Source organism: Ranitomeya variabilis, chromosome 2, assembly GCF_051348905.1.
Source record: "Ranitomeya variabilis isolate aRanVar5 chromosome 2, aRanVar5.hap1, whole genome shotgun sequence".
Classification (NCBI taxonomy): Eukaryota; Metazoa; Chordata; class Amphibia; order Anura; family Dendrobatidae; genus Ranitomeya; species Ranitomeya variabilis.
Genome location: NC_135233.1, coordinates 1,071,577,560 through 1,071,596,613, shown reverse-complemented (window position 1 = coordinate 1,071,596,613; position 19,054 = coordinate 1,071,577,560). Strand labels below are relative to the sequence as shown.

At 41.1% G+C, this 19,054-nt stretch overlaps 1 protein-coding gene across 1 annotated transcript in view; it reads right to left on the bottom strand.

The window, feature by feature from the left end:
- Positions 1-2,833: 2,833 nt before the first annotated feature.
- Positions 2,834-19,054, bottom strand: part of LOC143810205 (opsin-5-like) — a 55,012-nt gene continuing 38,791 nt past the window's right edge. The window contains exons 2-4 of the mRNA XM_077293078.1: positions 18,676-18,969; positions 15,084-15,415; positions 2,834-4,640 (exon numbers count right to left, since the gene is read on the bottom strand). Coding sequence (XP_077149193.1) covers positions 4,281-4,640; positions 15,084-15,415; positions 18,676-18,969 — 986 coding nt within the window. The 3' untranslated portion in view covers positions 2,834-4,280. The remainder of the gene's footprint in view (positions 4,641-15,083; positions 15,416-18,675; positions 18,970-19,054) is intronic.

The following is a 19,054-nucleotide window of genomic DNA, read 5'->3' as shown; positions in this document are numbered from 1 at the left end:
CAAAGGGCTGTCAAAGGACACCAGAAACAAAATTGTAGCCCTGCACCAGGCTGGGAAGACTGAATCTGCAATAGCCAACCAGCTTGGAGTGAAGAAATCAACAGTGGGAGCAATAATTAGAAAATGGAAGACATACAAGACCACTGATAATCTCCCTCGATCTGGGGCTCCACGCAAAATCCCACCCCGTGGGGTCAGAATGATCACAAGAACGGTGAGCAAAAATCCCAGAACCACGCGGGGGGACCTAGTAAATGAACTGCAGAGAGCTGGGACCAATGTAACAAGGCCTACCATAAGTAACACACTACGCCACCATGGACTCAGATCCTGCAGTGCCAGACGTGTCCCACTGCTTAAGCCAGTACATGTCCGGGCCCGTCTGAAGTTTGCTAGAGAGCATTTGGATGATCCAGAGGAGTTTTGGGAGAATGTCCTATGGTCTGATGTAACCAAACTGGAACTGTTTGGTAGAAACACAACTTGTCATGTTTGGAGGAAAAAGAATACTGAGTTGCATCCATCAAACACCATACCTACTGTAAAGCATGGTGGTGGAAACATCATGCTTTGGGGCTGTTTCTCTGCAAAGGGGCCAGGACGACTGATCCGGGTACATGAAAGAATGAATGGGGCCATGTATCGTAAGATTTTGAGTGCAAACCTCCTTCCATCAGCAAGGGCATTGAAGATGAAACGTGGCTGGGTCTTTCAACATGACAATGATCCAAAGCACACCGCCAGGGCAACGAAGGAGTGGCTTCGTAAGAAGCATTTCAAGGTCCTGGAGTGGCCTAGCCAGTCTCCAGATCTCAACCCTATAGAAAACCTTTGGAGGGAGTTGAAAGTCCGTGTTGCCAAGCGAAAAGCCAAAAACATCACTGCTCTAGAGGAGATCTGCATGGAGGAATGGGCCAAAATACCAACAACAGTGTGTGGCAACCTTGTGAAGACTTACAGAAAACGTTTGACCTCTGTCATTGCCAACAAAGGAAATATTACAAAGTATTGAGATGAAATTTTGTTTCTGACCAAATACTTATTTTCCACCATAATATGCAAATAAAATGATAAAAAAACAGACAATGTGATTTTCTGGATTTTTTTTTCTCAGTTTGTCTCCCATAGTTGAGGTCTACCTATGATGTAAATTACAGATGCCTCTCATCTTTTTAAGTGGTGGAACTTGCACTATTGCTGAATGACTAAATACTTTTTTGCCCCACTGTATATATATAAATATATATATATATATATATATACATATATATAAAACAGCACAGCACTCAGTGAATGCCAAGACATATAGTGTCAATGGAAATAACAACTTCCAACCGCATTGTCCTTCAGCAACATGTACTTGCAAAAAAAAGCGAAGGTTCTTAGCGCATAAATTGACCAATTCATGTGAACCCATCGACCACAGCAAGGTGTCACTTCTCTGATGGGTCCTATAATAACCCTTCCCTGTCCTATTGTACATGCCACTTTCGGACTAAAAAGCCTACAATAATGGACAAACATGTCTCTCCTGGGCTGCAAGCCTATAATTTGAATGGGCAAGTAGAATTGGTTGAGAACACCTGCAGACCAATGGGGAGGAGTACAGTGCAAGAGCAGAGGGAGTCACACCTTTTTTATACATATTTTGCAGTAACTACAGCTTGCACCTATTCACACTTAGAAGGTGCTGGTCAAGTTTTTTTGTATAGCTGATTTGGAGGGTGTGACTCCCTCTGCTCTATCTCATATACCTCTATTATTTATCTGTTATCCATCTATTATGTATCTATCTATTATTTATCTATTAGCTATCTATTATCTATCTACCATCTATTATCTATCTATCATCAATTATCTATCTATCTACCATCTATTATCTATCTATTATCTATTATCTATCTATTATCTATCATCTATTATCTATCTATGAATGCACTACCTAGGTTAATACAATTAATCCCCAATCCCCACAGTTTTAAGCGTGCACTAAAAACTCATTTGTTCAGATTGGCCTACCGCCTCAACGCATTAACCTAATTATCCCTGTGTGGCCTATTAATAAAAAACAACAACATAATCACGTTCCTCCATCATGTTCTCATACACTTTATGCAGTTAATAGCCTCTGTGTCTGTACTGTTACATACTTAGGCTGTTAACTGGTTCATGCAGCTTTACATGAACACCCGAGCCTTACACTATGGCTGGTCCAAATAACTAAAGCAATTGTTACCATCCACCTCTTGTGTCTCCCCTTTTCCTCATAGATTGTAAGCTTGCGAGCAGCAGGGCCCTCATTCCTCCTGGTATCTGTTTTGAACTGTGATTTCTGTTATGCTGTAATGTCTGTTGTCTGTATAAGTCCCCTCTATAAGTTGTAAAGCGCTGCGGAATATGTTGGCGCTATATAAATAAAATTATTATTATTATTATTATTATTATTATCATCTATTATCTATCATCTATTATCGTCTAGCTATTATCTATCTATTATCTATCTATCCATTCTTTCCTTATGATATGAGCACAGAGCGTCTTTTAGATGCCAGAGAATCCGCATAGTTTTTGGAAAGACACTTCAGGAAAGCTTTTTGGATCTACCGTATTTTGTGACACTTTTACAGCCTTCGTCTTTTTATTTACACCCTACATATAAAAACTGAAACCACCATAAGACTGGACAGGTCACTTCTGTCAGCTTGTTTGAAAGCCTGAAGCAGTTACAAGAATTTACAACTGATGAAACAAATGAACAGCAAGTCGTCCGCTCGTGCGCACACACTCTGAACAAAGAAAGTCTAAAAGAAAAAGTGAAACATTTAATTCCTTTGTAAACTTTATTGTTAGTGCATATACAAGGTGTACTACGATCGAGGACAGATGGAATGTTTGGTGAATTAACCGACACAAATCAAAAAGTGTTGTTTCCTAGTAGCGGGTGGCTTTCAGAATCAGCGTCTCTTTTGCTGAACCCCAACAATATGTCATCTTCAGGAACAACCAGAGTCAAGTCCGACCTTCATGACACAGATGGGGCTGATGATATCATAGGTTTATATGTCCCATCAGAAAATTGTCCATAATGCTCTGTAAGTGGAGATGTCACCTCTAATGATGAGCTAACACTGAACGTCAGACCAGCACTAAACATCGTGAAGTCACTTCTGTAGTACCATTTATGAAAATAAAACTATCCACTAAAAATTTGAGTCCACATAGTGCATTTTATAATAGACCCTAGTAATCTCTGAAACAAGAGAAGCCAAGAAAATATTTACACATTTTGCACTTTTTTGCCTATAAAAGTGAGTTAAAGACAAAACATAAAAATTCTCTAGGGAAAATAAAATATAAAGAAAAGAAAAAAGACAAAAAACTGGATAAATAAATTGAACAGAAAAAAAAACATAAAAGCATATAATGGTGCATTTTATTGTATACCATAGTGATCTCGGAAGCAAGTAAAATATGTATACATTTTTTTACTGATAATGTAGAGAAATTACATTTTTACCAGTGGTGCAGCAGTTCCGTCCTTATCATTAAACATTGTTTAGTGAAAATTTTAAATAAGAAAAAAACAAGACTGAAAAAGAAAGAAAATAGACAAAAAAATACAGTAAAGAAAGAAACAAAGCAACAAAATATTATAGAGGGGAAAAACAGGAAAAAAACAAAGGAAACAAAACATAGAAAATAAAAAAAGTAAAAGGTGTACAGACAAAAAGAAAAAAAAAATACTTTAGGGGAAAATACCATAATACAGAAAATAGATTAAAAAAAATACAAAAACAGAACAATATAAAGCTGAAAAGAGAGAACAATAATGTAGACAAAAAGATGAAAAACGATAAAAATAAATTATTGAAAATAAGCAAATTACAGAGAATAAAAACAAAATGAAGCAAAAATATTGTAGACAAAAACAAATAGAAGTGAGAAAAAAATGTGGGGGGAAGGAAGATGGAAAGGAAAACAAAAAAGCAAAACATTTTGAGCTCCAGTATAGGTACATTATGAAGTCAAAAACGGAACATGTTTCATGCTCAATGGCATATTTCCCTAAGAAAGAACCCTCACAGTACCGTCACAGCAACCGTTGGTTGTCGTAATAGAGAGTATTGGTTGCCCTAACTCGAAATATCAATACGGGGCCATTAACCATCACTCAATGCCTGATGTCACTCACTTTAGGCTCAGCTCTTTCTTCCAGCATGTCAAAATCAGCCATTTTGGCCAAATTTTATCTTACGTGTATGGGTTACTTAAGGTTTCCTTCATTGGGTCACCGTTGAACTTGAATGTCTCTTGTTAAACTTAAGAACTGAGGGGATTTGAATGTTGTCCCTACCCGACCAGATGACAGACACGGCTGGGTTATCTCCTGAGGTTTCCTGTTGTAAGAAATGGATCCTCCAGCCGCAGCAACATTTCAGCTGCTTCACTTTTTGCCGGAAGGTTTTGCTGAAGATGTAATAGATGATGGGGTTGAAGGCTGTGGATGACTTGGCGAAGAGGCAGGGGAGTAAAGAGACAGTCGGAGGGATGCTGGCGCTAGATTGGAAAATAGACCAGAAGCTGACAATGGCATAGGGTGTCCAAGCCACAAGAAATCCAAGACTCACCAGTACCGCCATCTAGAAGAAGGAAAATAAAAACTTCAATGTGCTTCACATGAATTATTGCAAAGTGAAGTGAAAAAAAATTTTTTTAAAATAAAATGTTGCATCAGCCTCAATGTTTTTTTTTAATTAATTTTCAAAATAGGAGAAAATGGAAACCACAATTTGTTACATAATTTATGTGGTCAAAAACTACAGTTTGGGTACACGACAAGGCTAAGCAGATCTTTTGGGGTGCAATAGAGTGTGGCCCCAAATTGCATGTGCAGAGCTCACGACCTACCAAAATGCGTAAATAACATTTTGAAAATGTATCTGCCATTGCAGTGAGCATTTTGAACCCACAAGTGCTTAACAGAATAATATACTGGAACAACGTGAAAGAAAATGTAATTTTTTCCACTAAACTGTTGATTAGTCCCAAATTTTTCAATTTCACGAGAAGTAAAAGGGGAAAATGGACCACATATCTTGTTACTCAGTTTCACTCAAACACAGCAGGAATCCGAACGGAAGGAGTGACATATCTTTTACAGTAAAATTTTGGTTTGAACAGATTTCAGACACCATGTCAAAATTAGGAGAGCCAATGAGGTGCCACAGCAGCAAAATAAACAAACGCAAGTGACCCTATTTTGGAAACTACAGTGGGTACGGAAAGTATTCAGAACCCTTTAAATTTTTCACTCTTTGTTTCATTGCAGCCATTTGGTAAATTCAAAAAGTTCATTTTTTCACATTAATGTACACTCTGCTCCCCATCTTGACTAAAAAACAAAAATGTAGAAATTTTTGCAAATTTAATAAAAAAGAAAAACGGAAATATCACATGGTAATAAGTATTCAGACCCTTTGCTCAGACACTCATATGTAAGTCACATGCTGTCCATTTCCTTGTGATCCTCCTTGAGATGGTTCTACTCCTTCATTGGAGGCCAGCTGTGTTTAATTAAACTGATAGGACTTGATTTGGAAAGGCGCACACCTGTCTATATAAGACCTCACAGCTCACAGTGTATGTCAGACGACATGAGAATCATGAGGTCAAAGGAACTGGCGAAGGACCTCAGAGACAGAATTGTGGCAAGGCACAGATCTGGCCAAGGTTACAACAGAATTTCTGCAGTACTCAAGGTTCCTAAGAGCACAGTGGCCTCTATAATCCTTAAATGGAAGAAGCTTGGGACCATCAGAAGTCTTCCTAGACCTGGCCGTCCAGCCAAACTGAGCAATCGTGGGAGAAGAGCCTTGGTGAGAGAGGTAAAGAACCACCCCAAGATCACTGTGGCTGAGCTCCATAGATGCAAAAGGGAGATGGGAGAAAGTTCCACAAAGTCAACTATCACTGCAGCCATCCACTAGTCAGGCCTTTATGGCAGAGTGGCCCAACGGAAGCCTCTCCTCAGTGTAAGACACATGAAAGCCCGCATAGTTTGCTAAAAAAAACACATGAAGGACTCCCAGACTATGAGAAATAAGATTCTCTGGTCTGATGAGATGAAGATAGACCTTTTTGGTGATAATTCTAAGCGGTATGTGTGGAGAAAACCAGGCACTGCTCATCACCTGCCCAATACAATCCTACAATCCCAACAGTGAAACACGGTGGTGGCAGCATCATGCTATGGGGTACAGGTACAGGACGACTGGTTGTCATTGAAGGAAACATGAATGCGGCTAAGGACAGAGATATCCTGGATGAAAACCTCTACCACAGTGCTCTGGACCTCAGACGTGGCCCGAAGATTCACCTTCCAACAAGACAATGACCCTAAGCGCACGGCTAAAATAACAAAGGAGTGGCTTCAGAACAATTCTGTGACCATTCTTGACTGGCCCAGCCAGAGCCCTGACCTAAACCCAATTGACCATCTCTGGAGAGACCTGAAAATGGCTGTCCACCAACGTTCACCATCCAACCTGATGGAACTGGAGAGGATCTGCAAGGAAGAATGGCAGAGGATCCCCAAATCCAGGTGTGAAAAACTTGTTGCATCATTCCCAAGAAGACTCATGGCTGTACTAGCTCAAAAGGTGCTTCTACTCAATACTGAGCAAAGGGGCTGAAGACTTATGACCATGTGATATTTCAGTTTTTTTTTTTTAATAAATTTACAAAAAATTTCCACATTTCTGTTTTTTTTCAGTCAACATGGGGTGCAGAGTACATTAATGAGAAAAAAAATAACTTTTTTGAAATTATCAAATGACTGCAATGAAAGGAAGAGTGAAAAATTTAAAGGGCTCCGGATACTTTCCTTACCCACTGTAGATAATCTATGCCCGCGAACAGGAATTGCTTCAGTTTTGAAGCTGCCTATTTATCCAGCAGCCAGATGTTACAGCATAGTGGATGGGATTTCTAGAAATCCACAGACGCCAGCGGCTCACTCTCGGAGACATGTGGCGCGTCTTTCAGAACTGCAACAGGTCAATTTCTCTTGCAGAGACGCTAGTCTCAGCAACAGAAATTTGATCAATAGAAAGTATTGGATGTGGTAAATCTGCACAGTTCAGTGATCACATGAGGATTTACCTGGGTTCAATAAACGGCAGCAAAAATACGCTACATCCAAAATGCTGCTACTTCCAGATCGTGGGAATGTAGCCTTAGGGTGACATTGCGAAATATGGAGTTGATGCTGATTTTCAACTCTGATTTTCAGAAGTTTGTGAACACAGTTATGGGCTCAGATTATTATTACAGAAACACTGATGATATTAAAGGTTATTAAATTATTTTTCACATATTCGGATGGAAAAGAGAAGCAGAAAATATGTGATGACTGTGGGAACGTCCTGTCGGATGGCCGCTCCTGAGTGACCCTTCATAGATTTATCTTGCAGCTGCCTCTCCTCCTCTTTCTTGGTCGTATACATGCCCGTATATCTGTTTTCCACAGTTTTTATCCATGATGACGGTTTCACAGTCAGATGATGTCATTATGGATGGATCAGCATCTGCGACTCATGGAAAGCAGCAAGGAATTCTCCATTTGTACAGCGTCTCATGTCTTGGTTGTATTTTTTTTTTTCTATTATTGTTACATAAACAGAATATTTATGCCCCCAGTTGATATAATTCCCAGAATATTTCCATGCTGGCAAATGAATAATTATATTACATGGAAGACTAATTATTTTCCTAGATTTCTGGATAGAGAGCAAATCCCCGTGACCTGGTTTCCCCTTTATTGTGTGTGTGTGTGTGTGGGGGGGGGGGTCATTGTTATAATCATTCATCAGAAATAGCAATAATAATAATTAGCCTTTTCCTGAGGCTGGGGAATTAAGTGCCCCCTTCCCTCCATATTGTTTTCTTACTGCTTGTTTCTGAAGTTGAACTAGTGGGGACAATAGTCAATCAGTTGGCTGCAATCATTGACTCTACTTATTACTCGGGAGGTAAAGTCTAGTGAAATGGAAGAAAAAAGTGGGCACTCTGCTGGCACTGCATAACATTATACCGGCACTATTATATTCAGGAGGCACTTTACTGCCACTATGCAAAAGGTAGCATAATGCCAGCACTGTTGTTTCTTGGAGGTACTATGTAACAGGAGGCATAATGTCGGCAATACTGTTTGTCGCAGGTACTATGCGGGCACTATGTAACATGAGGCATAATGTCGACATTACTGTTTCTCGGAGGTGCTCTGCTGGCACTATGCAACAAGAGGCATGATGTTGGCATTACTGTTTCTCCGAGATACTCTATTGGTACTATGTAACAGGAGGCATAATGTCGGCATTACTGTTTCTCGGAGGTACTCTGCTGGCTCTAACTTTTCTTTGAAGCATTCCGCTGGCAATACCTAACAAGGGGCATTATGCTGGCACTATTGTTTCTTGGAGGCACTTTTGTAGTTCTGTTTATATAAAACACTTTGCTCCCACTATTATTTGGAGGTGAGGAGACTGGTTGGAGTGCACACTTGCCTGGAGAAGTGTAGCAATGCCTGGGCATTTGTCACAGGTTAGTTAAGCAGTTCAGATCAGTATCAAATGGCCAAAGAGTAGACTGCTATCAGTTGTGCTGAAATATAGTGAAGTGGGGGGTGGGTACACTAGCCATTGGGGCATTCCACAGTTACCAGGGTTTGCCTCTCTTAATTTTCCTGGGCATAGGAACGGGTGTCTGCTCATGAGGAAACATGTAGAAAGTGCCTTAAGCAGGAGCAGTCACCCTCCGTAGTCAGTCAAGCGCTGCGGATAGTTAGAGGCTTAACATGGAATCATATCAACAGCTTCAAAATGGAAGTGCCTGTTGGAAAGTGCCTTCATAGCCTCCAGGAAGATGAGATACTTAAGCCACAGCCAAGAAGGCCAAGATCTGTGGATAAAGAGATTACCACCACAATGAATCTGGTGTGAGTGAGAGAGTTCCTGCTGAAGTAAGAATGTGAAGACCCAGCAGAGGAGACCAGAAAAGACTGGAGGATTGGACTGGGATAGTCCCGTGAGAGTGAGTGGTCAAGGGAAAGTCATACAGTCAAAGTGCAAAAGTTGTTTAAGACTGTGCCTCTGAGGAGCAAAGCTTTTTTAAGTTGAGACTGGGACAGGTCTTCTGCTCCATCCACTAGGAGAAATTCTTGTCCAGTGCAGATCTGTAGTTCACGTTAGGGGTTACAGTCATTCAATCAGGGCTCAAATAGACATATAAATGTCCTCTTGGAGGTCACATTTGCCCTCAATCAAGTTTTTTCACAAATCTATTTTGTGGGACAGTTCCATAAAAGAAATGAGACCTGTGGAAGGAGCCCAGTAAAATTAGGAAGAGAAATAAAGGATTGTGTTATAGGACTGTCTGCATATACTATATCCAAGCGCCCGCAGGGTGTCACCGTATCTATGTAATTTTACATTGCAATCAAAGCATTGTTTTAACTTTTACATATATTTTACTTTATTGGGGTTTGCTGATTAACTTGGCATTTTATGTTGTACATGTGCAGTGGTGACTGCATTCTTCTCGCCTGTGCAAAAGGAGATTCGATGGTTGCTGTCACTTCAACAATATAGTCCCTTCTGAAAGAAGCCAAAATTATTCTTGGTGACGTCTTCTGCTGAACTCTGGAGCAGCTGCTGAAGAGGAGAAACACAGCCGCCTTGCTGAAGATGGAGACTGAGCGAGACCCCTTATCTCTGGGGTGAAAATGTACTTGGCCGCTCACAGTGCAGGGGAGAGAAGTGTATAGATGGAGGTCTCTGAGGGCAGAAGAAGGGAGACGCTGTCCACTATGCATGATTTGCATTGAAGTAGTTAGCTAATCGAGTCTTGACTTCAGATACTAACTCTTAACCTGTGCTGCTTGCCCCGCTTTTGTCTCACCCACATGTACCCCATATTTCAGTCTCTGACAATCTGGTCAGCTGCTGTAGTCCCCAGGACTGCCCTGGAATAGTAGATGCAAAGAAAAAAAGCTTGCGGCACCCACCACGTTGAGAAGGATATCAAAGTTCTTTTATTTCATCTATGCGACAAAAAACTTTAATGAGCACATGCAGGCTAGAGAGGCGTGCGGTGAATGCAGGGGTGGACGATGGCCGTTTCACAGTAATTGCTTCAACGGGTCCCTGGAGTAGTACCTGGTGTCCACCACCGGCCCAATATATCTTCACCATTAGAGGCTCTAGTTAAAACCTGGTAGACATTTAGTCATGCTCCTTCAGGGTAAGCCCGGTCTGTGACTCAGTGGGTCCACACCAACCAGCGTTACAGTCCGCTTGCCAATATTAGACGCCATGCTGTCGCATCAATATTCACCGACTGAGTGAGGTCATTTAATGGTGGCAGGTGGGCTCATAAAATTTGATTACAATTTGCACAAGATCTTTAGATTGTGTGGCTTATGTAACAAATGCCATTTTAAATAATAATAATGATTACGTGATTACAGATATTCTAGCACCCGCACATTGTTGTATGACTGATGGGGCTCATGGAGGTAAAGGTCATAATTTGTGAGATATTCCTGTGCTTTTGACATTTTTTTATCAGTGAACCCTTTTGCCTTCTTACTATCGTTGTCAGTGAATTTTGATTATTTCCATGGAAACCTCAGTATTAAATGCCTCGGAGATCAATAACAGAAAAAAATCTACAGAAAATGGGAAAGGTTTATCCCGTTATGAAAACCAATTCATTTTGGTATCCGTTTTAAAAGGAGACAGAGAAATCATCATCACTCCTCCTATCGGGGGTTAAAAATGTGTGACTATGACCATGCCTCCTTTCAAATCCATGCCCCTGTACCTCACTCCTCGCCTATGCCTTGGACCCCACCTTACCAAGATGATGGAGCAAAAAAAAAAAAAATACTTATGCAATCATTGCACTTAAGGAGGTTTCACTTCTGGGAGAGCAGGAAGTGTCTGGAGACTCCTATATGCAAATTGCCTCTTCTGAGAAAAAGAGGAATTAACTCTATGGCGCCACCGGTTGGAAGTAGCGATCCTACAAGTCACAATCAACCCTTTAACGAGTCGTGCAATATGACAGAATAAAAGCCAAATCAGTATCTCAATTCGCAGAAATTAAATGAACATTTAACTTTTTTTCACAAAAAGTTTAATTCAGCTCCAATTTGTTTTATTTTACCAAGGGTAACAAGAGAAATTGGACCACAAATGTTTTTGTGCAACTTGTCCTGAGTACGCTGATACTCGATATGTGGGGGTAAACCACTGTTTAGGCGCATGGCAGAGCTCGGAAGGGAAGGAGCGCCATTTGACTTTTCAATGCAAAATTGACTGGAATTGAGATGGGACGCCATGTCGCGTTTGGAGAGCCCCTGATGTGCCTAACCATTGAAACCCCCTACAAGTGACACCATTTTGGAAAGTGGACCCCTAAGGAACTTATCTAGATGTGTTGTGAGAACTTTGAACCTCCAAGTGTTTCACTACAGTTTATAACGCAGAGCCATAAAAATAAAAATTCATTTTTTTCCACAAAAATTATTTTTTAGCCCCCAGTTTTGTATTTTCCCAAGGGTAACAGGAGAAATTGGACCCCAAAAGTTGTTGTACAATTTGTCCTGAGTACACTGATACCCCATATGTGGGGGGAACCACCATTTGGGTGCATGACAGAGCTCGGAAGGGAAGGAGCGTCATTTGGAATGCAGACTTAGATGGAATGGTCTGCATGCGTCACGTTGCATTTGCAGAGACCTTGATGTACGTAAAGAGTAGAAACCCCCAACAAGTGACCCCATATTGGAAACTAGACCCCCCAAAGAACTTATCTAGATGAGTTGTGAGAGCTTTGAACCCCCAAGTGTTTCACTACAGTTTATAACGCAGAGCCGTGAAAATAAAAAATCTTTTTTTTTTCCACAAAAATTATTTTTTAGCCCCCGGTTTTGTATTTTCCCAAGGGTAACAGGAGAAATTTGACCCCAAAAGTTGTTGTACAATTTGTCCTGAGTACACTGATACCCCATATGTGGGGGGAACCACCATTTGGGTGCATGACAGAGCTCGGAAGGGAAGGAGCGTCATTTGGAATGCAGACTTAGATGGAATGGTCTGCAAGTATCACATTGCGTTTGCAGAGCCCCTAATGTACCTAAACAGTAGAAGCCCCGCACAAGTTACCCCATATTGGAAACTAGACCCCCAAGGAACTTATCTAGATGTGTTGTGAGAACTTTGAACCCCCAAGTGTTTCACTACAGTTTATAACGCAGAGCCGTGAAAATAAAAAATCATTTTTTTCCACAAAAATTATTTTTATGCCCCAGGTTTTGTATTTTCTCAAGCGTAACAGGAGAAATTGGACCGCAAAAGTTATTGTCCAATTTGTCCTGAGTACACTGATACCCCTTATGTTGGGGTAAACCCCTGTTTGGGCGCACGGGAGAGCTCGGAAGAGAAGGAGCACTGTTTTACTTTTTCAACGCAGAATTGGCTGGAATTGAGATCGGACGCCATGTCGCGTTGGGAGAGCCCCTAATGTGCCTAAACAGTGGAAACCCCCCAATTCTAACTGAAACCCTAACCCGAACATGCCCCTAACCCTAATCCCATCCACACCCCTAAACTCAACACACCCCTAACCCTAATCCCAACCATAACCACACCCCTAACTCCAACACACCCCTAATTCTAATCCCAACCATAACCCTAACCACACCCCTAACCCTAATCCCTACTGTAAATGTAATCCAAACCCTAACTTTAGCCCCAACCCTAACCCTATCTTTAGCCCCAAAACTAACCCTAACTTTAGCCCCAACCCAAACCCTAACTTTAGCTCCAACCCTGACTGTAGCCCCAACCCTAACCCTAACTTTAGCCCCAACCCTAACTGTAACCCTAACTTTAGCCCCAACCCTAACCCTAATGGGAAAATGGAAATAAATACATTTTTTTTAATTGTTATATTTTTCCCTAACTAAGGGGGTGATGAAGGGGTAGTTGATTTACTTTTATAGAGGGTTTTTTAGCGGATTTTTATGATTGGCAGCTGTCACATACTAAAAGACGCTTTTTATTGCAAAAAATAGTTTTTGCGTCTCCACATTTTGAGAGCTATAATTTTTCTATATTTTGGCCCACAGAGTCATGTGAGGTCTTGTTTTTTGCAGGACGAGTTGATGGTACGAAATAGGTACCATTTTCGGGCACGTGACATTTTTTGATCGCTTTTTATTCCAATTTTTGTGAGACAGAATGACCAAAAACCAGCTATTCATGAATTTCTTTTGGTGGGGGGCGTTTATATTGTTCCGCGTTTGGTAAAATTGATAAAGCAGTTTTATTCTTTGGGTCAGTACGATTACAGCGATACCTCATTTATATTTTTTTTCATGTTTTGGCGCTTTTATACGATAAAAACTATAATAATAACTTTAATCTGAGGACTATAACTTTTTTATTTTTTCGCTGATGATGATGTATGGCAGCTCTTTTTTTCCGGGACAAGATGATGTTTTCAGAGGTACCATGGTTATTTATATCCATCTTTTTGATCGCATGTTATTCCACTTTTTGTTTGGCGGTATGATAATAAAATGTTGTTTTTTGCCTCCTTTTTTTTTACGGTGTTCACTGAAGGGGTTAACTAGTGGGACAGTTTTATAGGTCGGGTCGTTATGGACGTGGCGATACTAAATATGTGTACTTTTATAAAAATGTATTTATTGGAACAATATTTTTTTTTCTTTATTTAGTATTTATTTATTTTTATTTTTTTACACATGTAATTATTTTTTTTTTTACTTTATAACATTCCCACAGGAGGGGGCATCATGTTTTAGGGTCAGATCACTGATCTGACATTTTGCAATGCACTGTGTCAGATCAGGGATCTGACAGGCACTGCAGGGAGGCTTGCTGGCGCCTGCTCTGAGCAGACGCTTGCAAGCCACCTCCCTGCAGGACCCGGAAGGAGCCCCGCAGCCATTTTGGATCCAGGGCCAGCAGGGAGGAGGATGTAGGAGACCCTCTGAACAACGCGGTCACATCGCGTTGTTCCGAGGGTCTCAGGAAAGCACGCAGGGAGCCCCCTCCCTGCGTTATGCTTCCCTATGCCGCCGGAATGCTGCGATTATGTTTGATCGCAGTGTTCCGGGGGTTAATGTGCCGGGAGCCCTCCTCACCTTGGCATGGCTGGCTTGACATGTCACTCTCCACAAGGAGAAAAGTTACCCCTTGGATCCTGGTCAGACGCCTCTCACCAAGCCAAACCAGATCTCACACTTTGCACTGATGAGGGGCAGTACCCCAAACAGTGTCTGCAACATGAGATTCTGGTTTGGCTTTTATCCTAAGTCATGTGGAAAGGCTCGTTAAAAAGTCAATATTGACTCTTTGGATTGCTACTTCCAATAGGTGGCAATAGCGTCCTAGTCCTCTTCCTTTCTGAAGAAACAATTTGCATATTTAATCAATTATCTGGAAATTGTAGGAGAAATGCCATGCAGGCACACCTCACAGTCCACCAAGTCTTTGTTTCAGAAGTCCTCAAAGATTCTGTAGCTGCCATCACAGTCTCCTAACATGAAATCCATAGAAAATCTTTGGTGGGATGTGAAGAAGATGGTTTCATTATGTAAATGCTATACTTTTAGTCACCTGAGTTCCTTTGCCCATGAGGAATGGGTGGAGATTCCTCAGGAACGCTGCCAAAACATGAGACTGCAGTATTCAGTAAAAGTGGAATTTTGTGTAAAACTTGGTTACATTAGTTTTGTTCAGCTGTTTTAATTGTTTGATTGGTTTATTGCAAACAGCGAAAAGTTTAGAAATGTTACTAATTATATGCAAGTAGGGTGAATAATTTTCATTGCAACCGTAATATGGCCACCTTGAGTGTCCACAACTGGAGTAAAGTCTGTATGAGTAAGGTAAGCAGTTCTGTCCTAAGAAGGAAAGTTGAGATTTCTGATTGACAAGTGCAAAGCATCCACAGAAAAGGTCAAGAATAAAATAAGATCCGCCGTCACTCACCAGTGTCAGCTTCTTCTCCACTTTGGCTGCATTCGGCATCTTGTCGTAGTGCTGTATCTCCTGATAGGCTTTATGAAGTTTCCAGGCTATGGCCGTATAACAGGAGATGATTGTCATGGCCGGAGTAATCGTGCACAGGATGAACATGGTGACAATGAACGAGAATCCATTGGTGGAATTCTGGAACTCGGCCCAAGCAATAGTGCAAGAAATTCCGAATGGTTCTGGGCCGTAGTGACCCCATCCGACCAAAGGGAATATTGCCCAGAGCAATGCGTACAGCCAGATGCACATGATCACGAAGTATACTGCTTTTTTATTCATTGTATTGCCTGGAAGTGCAAAAAAAATTATGGAAATTGTTAATAATTGTTTCTATCACAGGAATGGAGATGGCGAAACGCGTGGTGACAATGTTCAGATCAAGGCAACAATAGGATTCTGCTAATAAACCATGTATCCGCAAATTGACTGAAAGAGATATTTCTTTCTCTGGTGTCTTATTTCTCCTAGCTACTTGAAGGGGTTGTGCTGCTTTGGAGGCAATTTTAATGTTTTAAGTTAATTCTAAAAATGATTTTTATAATGGGGTTTCATTAAAAATTTTGCATATTTTGCCATTATAGCCTCTCTGCTCCTCTGTCTACTGTTGGCTACAGAACTAAGAAATTATCAGTGTGCTCATTCTAATGATCCAATGAAAGGTTTTATCTCTTTCATGCATCCTTTTTCAGCTTTTTTCAGCTAAATTATGACCACAGACCACATTAAAGTGAAATGTTGAGGTAAACCAAGACATTTTCGAAGCCAAACGGTGCAACATTTTTCATAAAAAATGAATTGAAGCCCCACACATAAGCATTTAAGAAAACAAATGGCCCCAAATGTGGACAATGTGTGGAGATCTGAACTTTGAAACCTCCTCTGATCTTGAGGTCCATGATGCACCCGCTTCACAGTTTTTCCATCCCTCAGGGGCGTTCCTGGCCACCCTGCGCAGTATTGCTCTATTGTGGAAAATGGGGCAAATTGCAGTTTTCTGCATATTCAAGATGGTCGGGAGCATCACTGTGGTGGAAAGCTGCAACTCACAGATCTGTGGAGGACCCAGAGCAATCAATAAGTGATGGCAGATTCTAAGATGAGAATATCCCTTATATTGGTGCAGCTAATCCATAGATAAACATCGACATAGTTTATCAGAATTGTAAGGTTTTGATTTAGATTTTTTATGCAGATTATGATATGAAAAAAAAGTAAAAAAATATATATTTACCACAAAAATTGACACGTTCCCTATAAATACAGGTTTTTCTGGAATTGACTTGAGAATTTAACCCCTATTGCATTGTGGCTAATTTCCATTTTTACGTCTTAGTTTTTTCCTCCCCTTCTCAAAACCGTAACTTTTTTATTTTTCTGTTCACCTGGACATGTGATGGCTTCTTTTTTACATGACGAGTTGTACTTTTGAATGACACCATTCATTTTCCAACATAAAATATTTAAAAGAGGAAAAAAATTCCAAGTGTTGTGAAAAAACGCAATTCTGACATTGTTTTTGGGTATGTATTTTTTCCATCTTACAATTTATGATAAAAATGACCTTGAAATATGATTCTGCTCATCAGTACAATTACGGCGATAACAAACATGTCCAGTATTTTTTAATTATTTTAGTGGTGAAAAAAAATCTGAAAAAAAAATAAAAATCTGGGGGGTTGTGTCGCCATAATTCGAGATCGGTAACGTTTTAATTTTTCAGTCGGCTGTGTACCGGCTTATGTTTTACAGGATGAAACATACCATTTTAGGTTAGATATTGTAGCGCCCCCACTGCCGCAGGGCCGAGGGGTACCCGGTACCGAGCCTCTGAGTCTCTGTCCTGGGGTTGTCACGGTGGCTAGACTTCTCTCTAACTTCCTATCCAACCCCCAGTTTTACCAGACTGTGAGGAGTGGCCTAATACATACTACCCTTAGCTCCCTGTTATGATCCGGTGACACTGGAACCGCATGAGACTATCTCTGGAGTAGGTGGTACCTGTACTGACCGCAATCCTAATACTGACACCGCAACTAGAAGTAGCCGTGGGATGTACCTAGCCAGGCCTAGACACCTCGACACAGCCGGAGAACTAAATACCCCTAAAGATGGAAATGGGAAATCCTATCTTGCCTCAGAGCAGAGCCCCAAAGGATAGGCAGCCCCCCACAAATATTGACTGTGAGTTTAAGAGGAAATACGTACACAGGCAGAAAAGACAGAGTTTAGCAAAAGAGGCCCTTCTAGCTAGATAGAAAGGATAGGACAGAGTTCTAAGCGGTCAGTATTAAAACACTAGAAAAATCCACAGCAGAAGATACAATATACTACATCTAACTAAAGACATAGGATGTATATCTGCATCTCCAGAGAAACCAGCATGACTGAAAAATCCAAACAAGTCAAAGCTGGACAAAAACACAATAGATTGTACTGCACATAAAAGCACACTGCATGCGTGCTACAGAGAACAAAAACAGGACACTTATCTTAGCCGAAATGACTGCAGGACAAGTGGAGCCAGACAGAGATGCAATCCCTCCAAGATACAATGGACAACTGGCAGGGATTGATGGATCCTACAAACCTAAATACCTAATAGAGCTGCAATAAGCAGAAACACCTGCCCGGCCTATAATCCAGAGACCATAGCACTACCACTAACAACCACCGGAGGGAGCCCAAATGCAGAATTCACAACAGCTCCCCCTGGAGGCCAGACTGTGAAATGTATTGGTGTCTGTGATACCTGGTCAGGTGAACTCCTTCAGTGCCATCAGACGTACCATAGCCACCCTTAGCGGCGGAGCATCAGTACTGCAACGACCAGGATTCTGGGGCGCTGCAGATATGACATTTTGATCTGTTGCTTTTTTTTGATTTTTTTGATTTTTCGAGGTATTGCAACAACCAAAAAAACGTTACTTTTGGCGTTCTTGAAATTTTCTCATTTATGGTGTTTACCAAATGGGTTAATTATTTTTTTATTTCGACAAATCGTACTTTTGTGAACGTGGTGATGCCAAATATCTGTATTTCTTTATCTTTACTTTTCATGGGGGAAAAGGAGATGGATTTTAACTTGTATATATATTTTTTAATTACTCCTATTTTTCAAAGGTTTTTTTTTTAACGTTTCACTGAGTTTGTTAGTCCCCTTAGGGGACTTGATGCTGCTACCGTCTGATCACTTCTGTTACATACAGCGAAACCACAGTACTACTGCAGTTAGTAAAAATCACGGTGTCCTTTGAAGCTCGGTCACAGGGTGGGTTCCAAGGAAGCTCCGTAATGACAAACACGGAGGTCTAGAACCAACCCAATGCTGTGATAGCAACCCATCAGTGATCTTCACGCCACCTGCAGTTGTTAGAGGCAGATCCTGGATGTAACTCACGGCCATTATCTGCCAGGTGTGGCGTGGGCTCACCCGATGATCCTGCTTCATAAAACCGCTACCAGCTTGCACCCTACATGTACGGTGGATGTCTCTAAGGGGAGAAGTCCTTTTTTTCCATATATATTCAATAAAATCTGAGTTACTCACGGTTGGTCGTAGTCGTGCTGAACACCAGATACCGGATCACCGCCATTGCTGTTAAAGTCATCATACTTGCTACTCCAAAAAAGAATCCCATAAGGGCATAATACAGGCAGGTGGGATGCCCCCCGATCCATGAGTGGTTCCATGCAGAGGCAATGGCCAGTGGGTACATGCTCACTGCCATTCCCAGGTCTGTGGCAGCCAAGTTTATAGACAGGAGATCGTGCGACTTCAGGTGGGAAGAGCATTTCACTGCTGTAGCGAGCACGGAGACATTACCCACCACACTGAGTATAGCTGGAAGTGACAGAAAATATATGGAAGTTGTACGTAAGTTGCTGTTTGTTCCACTGTTAGTCCTTGTAGGAATGTTTGGGACCCC